The sequence below is a fragment of the Acomys russatus genome, chromosome 21 (assembly GCF_903995435.1).
Source record: "Acomys russatus chromosome 21, mAcoRus1.1, whole genome shotgun sequence".
NCBI classification, from domain to species: domain Eukaryota; kingdom Metazoa; phylum Chordata; class Mammalia; order Rodentia; family Muridae; genus Acomys; species Acomys russatus.
The window spans coordinates 16,004,710-16,019,851 of NC_067157.1; the positions used below are offsets into that span (position 1 = coordinate 16,004,710).

Here is a 15,142-nt window from a genome sequence, read left to right on the forward strand (position 1 = left end):
AGCCTGTCGAGTAAACCCTGTGTATGCTGAATATTCAAAGTTTTGATATGTGCATATCAAAAAGTGTAACCAGAATTGATAGCCAATACCAGAGTCTAATGAAACCAGACTATTTTTTCCAAGCTAGCAGGCTTTTTGCTATTTCCTTTTTTTCCCAAAATACATCAAACAAAGAGACATGATTGCTTAAGACAATAGAGCCTTTTTCCTTAGTATTCGTTTCTCCCGTTAGGAAGAAGCTAAATTTATGTATATTAAAAACTTAAATTCCAGCTTTGTCCTTGGAAGGGAGAGTAACACACAGCGAAAGAAGCAGTCTACAGAGTTCATAGGTGCACTCCAGGTCAGGGCCCGGGTCCGCTGTGTGGTTTTGGTGAGTTCTATTAGCAGCATTTGCATCAGGTCATGTTTACAGAGATGTTTGGACTCAGTTGGTGTTTGTAAGTTCCTGGGCCCTTTTTTGCCTGTTAACTTCACTGTCCATAATGGACAGAACTAGAAAACATCACTATTTTTTCTTGGAATTTCACATAATAACATAGGCACTGAAAAACTATTTTCTTAAAATTTGCAAAGTTCAGATAAATCCCAGCTATACTATGAGGATACATTTCTCAGGGTAATTACAAGGATACAGAATGTTTTTCCTTATTGTCGGTATCTTTGATGTTGACCAATAAATAAACATAAACAGTGATCTATTTGATATCCAAAGTGTCATTGGAGTGTTATAATGAGCATGCACAATCAAGCTTAGGGCAAATAAAAGATGCCATTGTATGATTTAAGTAGAGATTTCACTTTATTTTAAAATAAAGCTATTTTTCCCCATTGGTGTTTCTTGTGTTAGTGGATAAGAATGCTTACTATTTTTTTTTTACGTGCACATGTGCTTTACCTCTACTGTGCATGTCCCAGTGAGTAAACTCAGGTTATCACACTCGGAGCAACCATTTTTACTCACTGAGCCATCTTTTGGCTCAAGAATGCCTGTTTCAATGCTTACAAATGGCTATTAGTATAAGAATTGAGAAACTCTTCCTTCAAGGGCGTGTTGGGCAGGTTTTTGGATGCTTTCTTGGGCTTTAAGTGCTTAATTTCACTGGGATTTGGTTATAAGTTACTATTGGACTTACCCAGAGAGAAAACAAGGTTGGACTGAGGGATTTCTCTTTGTTCCTTTATCATTCTTTCCTGGGTTTGGAGATGGGGGCAGAAAAAAGAGAAGGGAGAATATGGAGGTGCATAGGAGGATACGACAAAAAGTGGATTGTCGAGTCGACCTCTCAACTTAAGGCCTTAACTGTACACTCAAGGTTATTATTAATTCATTGGTATAGAAATGTATATACTGATGCAAAATAAGTTTAGTTTTAATACATTGGTTTAGAATTCAAATTTAAGATTGTTCTTCACACACACACACACACACACACACACACACACACACATATATATATATATATATATATATATATATATCTTTTTTTTTTTTTTACTCTAATATGAGGTATTGTGCCCATACCACTCAAGTAGAATACAAGGTTTACCTCCAGTACTTTGAAAACGCTACTGCAGGCTGTTTAGGATAAGTAAGTTAGACAAGTTAATTGTCAGTTGATCAAATTGTGGTCACTTCAATTACTAGTCTATTTATACCACAAGAATATACATCCTACATGTAACAGATAGGCATGATTCTATAGCCAGATTAAATAGTTAAGGTCTTCAAAAAACCTCAGAGTCCTACATAATATGGCATTGAAAGATGTTTATATTGTTTTAATGATTTTTTTGACAAGACAGGTTAACTCCTGGCAGCACCCAGCCTACCTCAATGATGATGATGAGCATCAGTGAACCTCCTCATGGAGATGGCTTCAGATATGGTGAACCAGCCAGTGGTCAAAATGTCCTTGTTTCAACCACTGACAGAATTCTACCTAAACTTGACAAGCTTGGATGCAGGCAGAGTCAGTGGCCAAACTTTGCCAAGACAGGGTAAGCAAATCAATAGTTTCTGCCTCACAAATATGTCTGTCAGATATACTGGGCCAGAAAGCTGAAGATGATGCTCCAATGTTTTAGACAGCTATGGGTGATTGTTCAGGCAGCAAACTGTCCCTGTCATTTTTTTTCAAATTATTAAATTAGAAAGCTGCTAACATGCACTTCCTGTTTACTCAGGTAATTAATTTCACTCCCTCTCAAGTCTCTGATGGGGTTGAAGACCAAATAGTTGAGTGTCACAATTAAATCTAGTTGTTTGGGAGATTGAGATGTCTTTAGGTCTAGATAGATGTTTTAAGTTGATAGAGATGAGATATGATAGATATTGAGTTATATTCAGAATTTTAGACTCACCGAGATAGGAAAATGTTTTCTTCAAGGTTGCCAAATACAAACAGCCAAAATACTATGAATGTAACATGAATGTAATTCCTGAGTGTTCTGTCGTTCTTTTGCTGTATGTAGTTTATTTTATATAGGTGTAATAATATAAATGTATATGTAAAAAAATAAAAAATTATTTTAAAAAAAGGAATTGAGAAGCCCAAAATTTTTAAAATTATACTTTTTGACTACTAAAGAGTAGGAGGCAAAGTGACTCCAGGTGAAAAGTCCTCTCTCAGTTCTCCACTAAAAGACCTTGAGCTGAGGAGCCACCTCATCCAACCTCACCTTTTCCATCCTACGAAGACAGTCCCTTGTCACACCTGCTTGTTTGTCACTGCTGCTTCTAGGGAGTGCTTTATTAAGCTACATTTAAGTGTTATTTCACGGTTCATAAAAGGTGCCAGTGTCTCTCCCTGGATAAGAGAGGTGAGCATAGGGCTGACAAGAGGCTCTGCAGATGACAGTGCTTGCTGCATGGCTTGGATGAGCTGTTCAGCTCCTGAAACCCACGACAAGGTGGAAAGAACTGATGTCACAAACTTGTCCTCTCACCTCTACACACATGCTGTGGCACACTGTGTCCAAATGCACGCAATAATAAAAAATTAAAATTGTAAAAGTAAAGTAACAACACAAAAATTAAGAGGAGGGAGATAGAGAGCCAGATGGCTCAGCATTTAAGAGTGTTTGTTACTCTTGCAGAAGACCTGGGCAGCTCACAGCTGTCGATAACTCCAGGTGCAAGGAATCTGAAGCCCACTTTTGTCTTTGTGGCCTCCTGGCCTTTATAGGCATCAGACACACCTACATGAAATAAATAAGTCATTTCTAATTTTATTTTTTTCACTTTTTAAAAAATTTTGTTAATTTATTCATATTACATCTCAATGGTTATTCCCTCCCTTGTATCCTCCCATTTCTCCCTCCCTCCCATTTTCCCCTTACTCCCCTCCCCTATGACTGTGACTGAGGGGGACCTCCTCCTCCTGTATATGCTTATAGGGTATCAAGTCTCTTCTTGGTAGCCTGCTATCCTTCCTCTGAGTGCCACCAGGCCTCCCCATCCAGGGGACTTGGTGAAATATGAGACACCAGAGTACGTGTGAAAGTCATACCCCACTCTCCACTCAACTGTGGATAATGTCCTGTCCATTGGCTAGATCTGGGTAGGGATTTGAAGTTTATGGCCTGTATTGTCCCTGGCTGGTACCATAGTTTGAGCAGGACCCCTGGGCCCAAATCTGCCTATCATAATGTTCTTCTTGTAGGTTTCTAGGATCCTCTGGATCCTTCAACTTTGCCATTCTCCCATGCTTCTCTCATCTAGAGTTCCAATAGGATGTCCTCCCCTCTGTCCCAGTTTCCTGGTTAGTGAAGACTTTCATGGGACATGCCCCTTGGGCTAGTATGCAGATATAAGTGAATATATACCATTTGACTCTTTCTGCTTCTGGGTTAACTCACTCATTATGATCATTTCTAGTTCAATCCATTTGTCCACAAATTTTGGGAGTTCCTTTTTTTTTTTTAATAGCTGAGTAGTATTCCATAGTGTAAATGTACCACAGTTTCTTTATCCATTCTTCTACTGAGGGACACTTAGGCTGTTTCCATGTTCTGGCTATTATGAATAAGGCTGCTATGAACATGGTTGAACAAATTTTAAAACATTATGAAAAGCTGTTTTTATTTATATCATTTTTATTTATGTGTGTACCAGCTTGTCTTTATGTACACACGCATGCACATGGGGGCCAGAAGAAAGCATTAGCTCTCTAACACTGGATTATAAATGATTGTGAAGCCAGGCATGGTGGCGCACACCTTTAATCCCAGCACTGAGGAGGCAGAGGCAGGTGGATTGCTGTGAGTCTGAGGCCAGCCTGGTCTACAAAGTGAGTCCAGGACAGCCAAGGCTACACAGAGAAACCCTGTTTCAAAAAAACAAAAACAAAACAAATGATTGTGAGCCACCAGATGTGGTTTCCAGGAACCAAACTGGAACCCTCTGCAAGAGCCAAAACTGCGCTTCACGACTTGGCTATCTTTCCAGCCCGTGTTTCTTCTTTCACAGTCATGCGCACTAAAAAGCATGGTGCTTCCTAACACAAGGAAGGTTATGATAATTTAGGACCTATACTGATTTTTATCACTTGCAGTTCTGTTATCATTGGAAAAATCCTCTTTGTGAGCCCTCCTTGTCTCCACTTAGCTAACAGCATCACTATGGGTCTAAGTCTTTTTTCTAAAGGGCCTTACGATAGCCTTCCGAAACAAAGTCCTCAAGGGATCTGTGAGTGCTACATTATTTTCCTGCAACGGTGTGGTGCTTTGAACGGAACATTCAGTGACACATACCTGTAATCCTGGCACTTAGGGAGACAGAGGCGGGAGGATCAAGAGTTGACCAGCCTGGGCTACGCACATGGTGGTACCCTGCCACAAAAGACCAAACAGTTAACAGGAAGACCCAAAATATGAGTATGTGACTGAAATATATCTAGACACACTTAAAAGGTTTCACAACTTCCATTTAACGTAATAGTTTTCTTTTGAGCCACCATTCTGGGAAGGTTTAGAGGCTAAATACTTATGCATTGTCTGTATTAAGGTATGAATGCTACATGATTTATGAAAATGAATAACCAAATTTTTTAGCCATCTAAGCGAAACTTGAGCAAAGATTTCTGCTGAGTTAAAACCTGTTATATAGCTTGCAGAGTCTGCAGCGGGTCCTGTTGATGTGATCATGTCTGGGCTTGGACATGTGAGAGAGCCGGGTTTTCTTTTGTAAATTAACCATGTCTTGTGGCCTCTGTCTTTTTCCTATCCTAGACGTAGTCAGAGCATGCCACTGCCCCCTGCCATTTCTTTATTCTCAGCTTTAGTCTGACAGAATTACTTATTCTTCTGATGAGACTGGACCACTTACTTGCTGCAGGTTAACATGGCTTCTGTTCTGCTTTATCTACAGTGAAAATTAGACTCTGACATGCTGTCAACATCACTTGACAAACAGCTGGTTTACTCTTGCAGCTCCATGCCTGTTTCATTCCTTGATCTCTTGGTTTCCTTCCTTCCTTTGATATAGTCTTAATACAAGATAGATAGATAGATAGATAGATAGATAGATAGATAGATAGATAGACAGCAGACAGAGACAGACAGATAGATCCTGTTGGTACTCAGCTGCCTATGAGTTGCTTTGTAGCCCAAGATGGCCTTGAACTCCAGCTCCTCCTCCCTCAGACTCCCAAGACCTGCAGTCACAGATGTGTGCTATGACACCCATCTCCCCTAGTTATTCTCTGTACAGCCTCAAAACCAGTTTAGATAGTCTCTCATCTGCTGGTTAAAAAAAGAAAAAGAAAAGAAGTCATTTGGTCTGCTCAGTTTATGTTGCCCTGTGACTACAAGTAAAACACTTCATCACTGCCCAACTGTGTATTAGCCCAGAGAGCATAGCTCTTTATTCATTTTATTTATTTATTTATTTTTGGTGAAGACAAGAAACATAACATTAACATAGTTTTTCTTCAAGCACACAGGAGAAGACAAAGGACCGAGATCCTCGTGTGGTTTGATAGCGATTCTACTCCTCACACTGGTTAAGAACACGACGTCAAGTGTTACAGCAAGAAATACCAGTAAGACAAGTTACATTTTTCTTTTCGAAATCACTTTTTAAAGACAATAGCAACAGTTTTCAAAATCTTCAGACTTCAAAGATCACATTGTGTGGATTGTATTTCTAAGAATACAGCTATATATGAACAGACACCAGAACAAGTTACTCTAGGATTGAATGTTCACAGGGGTCTTCATACTGCAAAGGATAGAAATCAGAATGATTGCACTTGTTCTCAATCCTAAGCAAAAGGCAGGCTTGTAAACATCAATTCTGCCAGTCAGCTGACAGGGAGTAATAGGGTTTGGTCAAGCACAGTGGAATAAGGAGTGTACACCATTGATTTCCCACAGACAAAGGTCACTCCTAGAATCTGAAGAAAAAAAACAAAAACAAAAACACCGACTTACATTTGTTTACAAAAGATCTATTGGTGAAGTTCACAATTAGGAAAGACTATAGGAAAATCCTCCCAAGTATCCCTCTTAAATCCCAGCCCATCTGATCACCCCACTCTGCACTGGAACATGCTTGAGGGACCTTTGTCCCCAACCCTGCTCCTGCAGTATGTCAGTCATCACAGGAGAACTAGAAAAACCCACTCTGTAATGGGCTCTTCCCTCTAGTCCTACTCTTAGATGCCCAGCACCCCCTGAAGGTATCCAGACCTCCTGAGGCATTGAGGAGCTCCTGACAAGCTCTTTACATCAGAAAATGAGTAGGTGAGGGCTGCAGCAGCTGCAGGAGCCCGAGCAGCACTGCTGCACACCCACTGGAGCTTGTCCTGCTAATACAGACTACCCATATCCCCACATCCCTCAAAAGAGGCTTGGAACCTCCCACAATGCACTCACTCTCCAGGCAGCTCCCTCCTTTGTTAGGATGGAAACAAGGAAATTCAAAAGCTGATAAGTCAGGGCCAAGGTCAGGCAAAACGGAAGGAAGATGACGTGTATTGTTGCTCTCTGGTCATTTCTACAGGCTGATGCCCCCAGAAGAAATGTGGGACAGGTGCAGTTTCAGTTGCACTCACTCACATCCTGCTCAAGGGGGACACTGGGTCTGTCACTGAGATTCTTCTTTCTCTTCTCGAAGATTCTAAGCCTAAGAAACACAGCATCTGCTAGAACGGAGGAGGGAAGAGTGGAGGTGGCCTCCCTTGAAATTTTCAGACGTTGCTAAGAGAAGGGTGGAATTGTGAGGGCAGCAAGAGATTTGGGGTCTACTTTACAGTACTTTTTTCTGCCTGTACACAACCAAAGGAAGAACAAATTTTTTAAAAGCATGCTGTCTGTTTTGTTTTTCTGTCTCTAGGATGTAACTGCTCCAGAGAGAAAGAACGGGGGAAGAACAATAGAAGAGTCAGAGAGAGAAAGGCATAGCAAGCCCTGTGTGCCAGAAAAGATTGCTAACTGCCCCAACCTAGGCACCTTTGACGTAACCAGAGCAGGTGTGGACACAGAAAGGGGGAATGGGGATTACCTAACAAAGTTGCCTGGATTTGAAATAATGTGCTGGCTAGGACTCAGAAGAGCTAACTGCTGCAAGGGAGCCACTCCAGCTTTGCTTCCGGCACTGCCACATGTGACTACACATCCTGCCCAGCAGCCACCTGGGTCATGGGTAATAGTACAGTAGGGAGTCCTGTGTGCTGCCCTGGAGCTTTAGGTCCTTAGGAACAGCGTCAGCCTGTGCAAAGCTCAACCAGGAGAGAGCTGCGGGCAATTGCACAGGCTTTCCTACTCACCAGTGGCTGATCACGAGGCACAGTAACCAAAAGGTACAGCGTGGTAAGCGAAAACACGTCTCACCTGCTGCTTCACTCATGTCTAGTAGTCACCCACCAGCCACCTGCTTGCTGTCTAGGTGACAAGCAAGGTAAATAAACAGCAAAGGCCCAGGAAGATCGGCTGGTGATACCCTGGAAGGTCCTGCTGGGCTGGGTTGGGACACAGTTCCATCTTGCAGTGGTCAAACTCACAGTACATCACAGTACATCAATATCAGGAGCACAGCAGACAGCATGAAACCTGGCTAGTTCTTGGTAAGCGTGTGTCAAGCTTTCTTGTGGTGGAGAACCACTTTTTTTTTAAAAAAAATGGAAGGAGACCATGGTCACAGACAGGAACCAAGCCATGCAAAGGAAGGCAGTACAAATGACAGCAGTGTGAGCTTGGCGTAGAAGCAGTTCGAAGGCCATGCACTTGGAACACCATTAACACTATGCAGAACGTCGTGATGGCCCAGAGAAAGACGACCATAGACTTGGAAGCCACAATCTTGAAACTACTGGGGAGACTTAGAAGAACCAAAGGACACAATCCAACAGGAAGAGAAAGCAGACAGAAGGCTGCATGCTGCTGGCCAAGCCGAGGAGGTGGTAGGACTCCTGCAGGAGCTTGTCACAAGGGCAGCGCTTAGCCAGACTGGAACCTGAAGGACCTGGGACTCTCCACTGGCTGTCTCGGTGGGACTCGAACTCCTCTGCGTGGCCCATCGCCCATCAGGTAGTATTGTAGGGGGTTGGACCACAGCTCCCCTTTAATAATTTCAGCTATTCTGTCGAATTCTAGGAGGCTGTGGTCGGAGAACCAATTGAAGAAACTGGGAATCGTGTTCCCCTCCCTATTCCTGTGGATATGGGCCTGGGGTTCTTGGCCCCGGTGCCAGCGGATGGGAGTAGAGAGCGACACCACTCGACCGGAGGATCTGCGCTCATATTCTTTAACCAGCCCCTCATTTCGGAAGTAGGGGTTGCTTTGAAAGATGAACTTAAATTTGCAGCCGGCTCTTGGGTGTTTAAGCTCCTCCACCTCTAAATTGATCATGTACCTCATCATGTCTTCATCTTGGCCACTGATCATTGGTGACAACTGGGGGTGGTTCCGAAAAGCGGTGACCCAGAAACCCGGGATGTTTTGGATGATGAAACTTCTGCGCTGCATGTGGAGCCTTCTCATCCGCCCAAATTTGCGTTCCAGCTGGAGGAAGGCCCTGTCGGCTTGCGCATTTACGTTTGACAGCTCCTGATCGATGGCCTCCAGCGAGTCCATGCAATTATTGATCTTTGGAGCCCTGGGACGAGACTCCTCCTTTCCTCCTCCAGCTACCTTTTTCTCCTTCTGTGCCCCCTTCTTCTCCTGCATCGCCGCCCCTGCTTCTCCCTCCTTCCCCGCGGCTGCAGAGATGGCGCACTTGGTAGCCGTCATTTCCTTGGCCTTCTTCACCCCCGGCATCATCTGAGATCCCAGACCCACCGCACCACAGGCTTCCAGAGCTTTCTGCCCAGTAGGGCTGCGCGGCCCTTGGAGCTGACAGCCATTTTTATTGCTGTCATCGGCTGCCGCAGTAGCGGAGGCTGCGTCCCCGCCCTTTGGTGGAGGCAGAGCATCCTCCAGCCCTTCTCCGGCTGCGGCAGCAGCCACTCCTAGGCAGAGGTCAGAGCCGCAGTGCTCTGAATCCGGGGGCGCGCCTCCCTCCGCACCGGCCTCACCTACAGCCTCCATCACCCGCGCCTCTTCGGTTTCCTCGCAGAGCCCCTGATCCTGCTTCAGATCCAGATCTTCCTGGACACGGACAGGAGTCGTGGAATTAGCGACAGGGAGCTCGTTGCCCCCATCCAGGCCGCTCATTTTGGCAGATGTCAGCCCAGCAGAGGAGATTTTCTTGTCCTCTGCAGGCGCAGCGCAGCACCGCAGTGAGTGCTTGGCTCCACCCCCTTTCCTTCGGGCTGGTGCTACCATGGCAACCTGTGACGTCAGGGCAGCAGCTGCATCTAACTGTAGCGCGAGAATTCGCCACCCAGGTAATTTCGCTTGTCAATCAAGTGGGTTTTCTTGTTTTTGTTTTGGTGTTTTTGTTGTTGGTGGTGGTGGTACTGGTGTGTGTGTGTGTGTATGTGTGTGTGTGTGTGTGTGTGGTTTTTTGAGTTTTGGGTTTGTTTTTGGTTTGGAATTTTTTTGTTTTTGTTTTTGGTTTTTTTTGGTCTTTTTAAGGATGCTGTATCTGGGAAATTGCGTTTGTTTGCATAAATGGGTGCAGAATTTTATTTATGTGTATTCCTAAATCTCTGAATTAATTTCGACTGTATCTAAACCGTTGTCTCAAAACAAATTTCTGAAAAGGAATTATTGTCTAACAAAGTCAGATCTCATCAAGATTCTCAGCACTAGAAAATCGAATTTACCAGCTCCTAGGCCTTGCTTTTTTCAGACACAAATTAATGGCAGCTGCTGAGGGATTGCGCAGAATAAAATTTTGAAAAAGAAGTGTCGTCGCTGTTTTCATTTTCATGCAAACAAGACATTCCAGAGGTCTTCGATTTCTGCAGAGATTTTGATGTGTGTTTATATTGGCCGAGGACAAAGCAAGTGGATATTTCTTCACTCTTAAATAAACAGTAAGCTGCTCCTTTCTTACAGGTGGCCACAAGCATGCCATACGCACGAAGTTAACCCTTGAATATTACTGAGGGAAATAAAATCTCAGAGGATTTTAATTTCTAAAACGATGCATATTAATGTTTCTTTGCTTAGGTTATGATCTTAGGTTCTGCTTCGTGAATATAGGGACGAAGCCAAATAACGTTTGCCCAAATTTGTTTTTGTAAAGGTAGAAATCATTAGGTTTTTTTCTCAGACAGCTAAGTTATTGTCTCTTTAAATTATCTACTTAAAAGAAGAAAGGTCTTTCATTCAGGTAAGTTTAGAGAGTGTATCTGAAACCACCACTGCCTCTTAGTTTGGCAGAGTCTGAAAATGCTGTTGTTAATCCTTGAAAAAGGTAAGACCAAAGAAAGACTTAAATTTTGCATATTTAATGTTTCAAATCCTTCTAGAACAAAGCTTTACAGCTCTTTGCCATGGGAAATGGACTCTTGGTTATGCTTAAATAAGACTCGGGGAATAGAGGTTTAAAGAAAAACAGCATCACTCTCCGTGAGAGAAACGATGGCCCCAGGCTCAGCTAAGACTGAAGGCAATGACAGAAACATGGGCAAACATCATACAGTCTGATTTTTTTTCTTCCTACTTCAAAGTTGGGTGTCCCTACTCAAAGACAGTATACCCAGACTTGCATCTTCCTGCCTCCCAAAATAAATCAATTATCTGAATAAAATAAAATGTACAAGCAAAATCAACTCCATAGATAGCAAATATTTTTCTGGCCCTCTTTCCTTTTTCTCTTAAACATTCTTCTTGCCTTACTGGGGTGAAATCAATGTACTGTTTTACTTTCTGTGTAACAGACATTGTACTGTAATTGACTTTGTGACTTCTGGGTTATTCTTTAGCATTACACTGTTTCTTTACCTAAAGACTTCATGCTGTTAAAAGAGTAACAAACACTCTTGGACTTTAACCTAAACAGAGATTCAGAGAAACATCAAATACTGAACCAAGTTGCAGGACAATGAAAAGGAAGAAAAAAGTTTGGTATATCTCCCTTCATAAAAAAAAAAAAAAAAAAATGAGAAAAATCACATGTAGACTTCTTTCTCGTGTGTATTTCAGTGTTTTAAAGACTTATTTCTCTACTGCCAGAAACACCCTGCCTCTGTCTTTGATTTGGTTATCCCTGTCACCTAAATCACTTGTTAAGCTGTCACTCCCTGCCCCTTCTTTAAATGTCTATAGAATTACATTGAACATTTAAAATGAATTGTTTCATAGCCAAGGACCCAGGAAGCACCCAGAAATCAAGTTATTCATACGAGTATAAATGGCAAATGGCCTCTTCCCGTTACAGGTGTCTATCCTTCCATACTGTTTACTACCTCAGCACTGTTAGTCCCCTAAATTCCTATAGTTCTATGGCTTTGACGCCCGATTTAGACCTTCTCTAGGTTTTACTTTTTTTGTTGTTTTTTGTTTTGTTTTGTTTTGTTTTTTGAGACAGTGTTTCTCTGTGTGGCCTTGGCTGTCCTGGACTCACTTTGTAGACCAGGCTGACCTTGAACTCACAGCCATCCGCCTGCCTCTGCCTCCCGAGTGCTGGGATTAAAGGCGTGCATTACCACGCCCGGCCCAGGTTTTACTCTTTAACAGTCTTGTTTGTTTCATGATGACTATTTTCCTCATCCCAGCTAGATGGTAATGCTACATAGCAAGCAGGTCCATTGATGCTTAATCCAGCATAGGAGTGTTTTCATAAAACCTGATGACGTGAATTTTTTAATTTTTGTTTTGTTTTTGTTTTTTGTTTTTTGAGATAGGCTTTCTCTCTCTCTGTAGCCCTGGCTGTCCTGGAATTCACTCTCTTGACCAGACTGTCCTGGAACTCAATATCAGCCTGCCTCTGCCTCCCAAGTGCTGAGATTAAAGGCGTGCACACCACCCAGCGAAATTTAGATTTAGATAAAACTCTTTTGTCAGAATGGATAATATGTCTCTCCTAGTGTTTGAGTTGTGTAGATGAAGCTGTGAATCATACCTTAAGGTTTTGGTACTTTAATAGATTGGACAGTTTCTATATGATGGAGCCTGTTCTGTTGGCAACTGGCAATGAATCTCACCCTCATTGAAAATACTATGTCAATAACATGATTCTATAGAAAAATAGCCATAGAAAATTCTGTGAAAACCCATAGTGTAACTTTATTTACTGGGAAATGTTTATCAGAAGTCCAAATATAATAGTCAAATATTAGAAAACTTATGCAAGATGCCATTATTCTTCTGAACTGTTGATTTTTTCAGAATAATATTTCTAGCTACATGTTCATCATGAGTTATATTCATTTTTGTATACTATATACTGCTACATAAAGTATGATTCCACTTTGCCTCAGGTGGAACTGAAGAGAAACTGATTTATGATCCCACAGCAAACGGCACTATTCAATGGGCAACACAAAAACTGTACAATTAAGAAAGCACTTTCTAAAAACTGAAGACCACATGCCATAGCAACCTTCCTAACTCTGTTTAACCATCTGAGGCTGCTCTAACAAGAGACCTTGGGCTAGATGAAATTAAAAAAAAAAAAAAAAAAATAGAGATTTATTATGTAGTCAAAGACCAAGGAGCCAGCAGAGAGGATGTCTGCTGAGGACCTGCTTCCTGCTTTATAAACAGGACTTTTGTTGTGTCCTTACACGAGGAGCAGGACTGGTTGGGGATCTTCTTATAGTAGCACTAATCCCATTAAGACCCCAACTGAGCCCTCAATAAGCAAATTAATTGGTTCTCAAAGACTCCACTTTAACCCTCATCCTGGGGATTCCATCTCAACACCTTATTGCAGAGGCATAATCATTAGATCTATAGCACTTGGTTTCCTCACAAAATTAATTGTTGGGGACGTACCTAGTACTTAATGAAGAAGAGAATGAATTATCCTCTAGTTCAATGCCTTTATAGTTCCCAATCCATTTGGTATAACATTCGTTTTTTTTTTTTTTTTAACAAATATTATGACTAGTTTTCTTTCTTGAAATTCACATAGTATACTATTACGTATATACAGAGATGGGATAGGCAGAGAGGAGACAGTAAGGAGATGGGGGCAAGGGGGACTGACTGAGAATCTCTTCGTAGCTCTAGCTGTCCTGGAACTCACTTTGTAGACCAGCAAGCTGGCCTTAAACTCAGATTCATGTGCCTCTGTCTCCAGAGTGCTGGATCAAAGGTGGACACCTCCACACCCAGGTGCTTTTTATTTTCTTAATGCAACTTTAATCATTGTAAGATCATAGTGCTAGTTTACAGATAAATGAAAGACATCTTTTAAATCTCTATTTCAGTATGTAGATGCTTGTGGCACGCATATCCTTCATGCTACAACGAGGTAGGTGGTTATACACACGGAATCAGCAATGCACGGAGTTACCACCTGGATCACATGGATGATACTAGAGGCATGAGTAGTGGAATCTATTGAGGTGAAGAGCAGCATTACAGTAAAATTCTGTGGCTAAATGAAGTTTCAACAACTTACATTGTCCCTATCTCCTAGTTCTAAGCTTAGCATGCTTTTTTATTAAATTTTACATCTCTAAAATGACTGTTTATGAGCCAGTCAACAAAAGCTTACAACTGCTGTCATAAGAATAGCATTCACAATGTAGTTGGCATTGTCTGGGCACATGTGAACTCGGCTGTTGGTCTCATTGTGAAAACTGGACAACTGCAGCCTCTTGACATTTCAATCATCAAACTCTTTCAAATGATGGGAGGGAAGAGAGCTGGGATTACGTGTCCTCTGGATGCCTTCTGCTGACATCTGGCAAGAGTGAGAGAGCACCAGGGCTGACTTTGCAGGAGTGTTGTGACTTGGTAAACATGTCTCAGAGGAACTTGTATTACGTGCCAGGGCATCTTATGAGAATGCCATGCATTTGGACTCTAAAAAGAATTTTTATTATCTGGATATAGTCATGCAGAGGCAGGAGGATTGCTACAAGTTTGAGACCAGCCCAGTCTACACCATGAGTTCTAGGTCCACCAGAGCAACATGGTAGGACCGTATCTCCAATATAAGAAGAAAGAAAAGACATGTCACCACCAAAATTATTCAAGGTGCAGAGAGAGAACAATACTGCTTGAGGAAACATGAACACCAAGACTTTTGATTCAAACCATGATTAAGATTATTCTAAATAGGAATCAATTGGAATAATGCAACTACTTTTATTTTGCTAATGGCATTCACGTATGTCCATGAGTGATATATGATAAATCACATATATGTTCCCTTTGAAACACGCACCATGACATGTTTTTAGACTGGCCCTAAACTTGCCCTGTAGCTGAGGATAATCTTCAACTCCTGATCTTTTTGATCTGCCTCCAAAGAGCTGTCACCATGTCCAACCAATAAAATCTCTTTAAAGCCTAAAAGTCAGTCAAATATAAAATAAAAATTCTAAGAACTAGAATGAGAAAGTCTTACGTTCAGGTTTGATGGCTTTCATAGAATGAACTGGTGGTGTGTTTCACCCTCAATGGTGTTAGGGTAGACAAGACAGAAAATGACTTTTTAAATGTGGCATATATTAAAACAGTGTAATTTCTGTCTTCACCTGTAAAATAGTGCATACTATAGTGCTATATCTAAAAATATTTTACAAATGTAAAGGCTTACCACTGGATGATTTTATAGAGGGAACTGTCCCAA

At 41.9% G+C, this 15,142-nt stretch overlaps 1 protein-coding gene across 1 annotated transcript; it reads right to left on the reverse strand.

Annotated features, from left to right (window-relative positions):
* Positions 1-8,172: 8,172 nt before the first annotated feature.
* Positions 8,173-9,750, reverse strand: Tspyl4 (TSPY like 4). The gene has a single exon (XM_051164385.1). It carries the CDS (start codon positions 9,655-9,657, stop codon positions 8,443-8,445), a length of 1,215 nt encoding a protein of 404 aa, XP_051020342.1. The 5' UTR covers positions 9,658-9,750; the 3' UTR covers positions 8,173-8,442.
* Between the last annotated feature and the right edge of the window lie 5,392 nt (positions 9,751-15,142).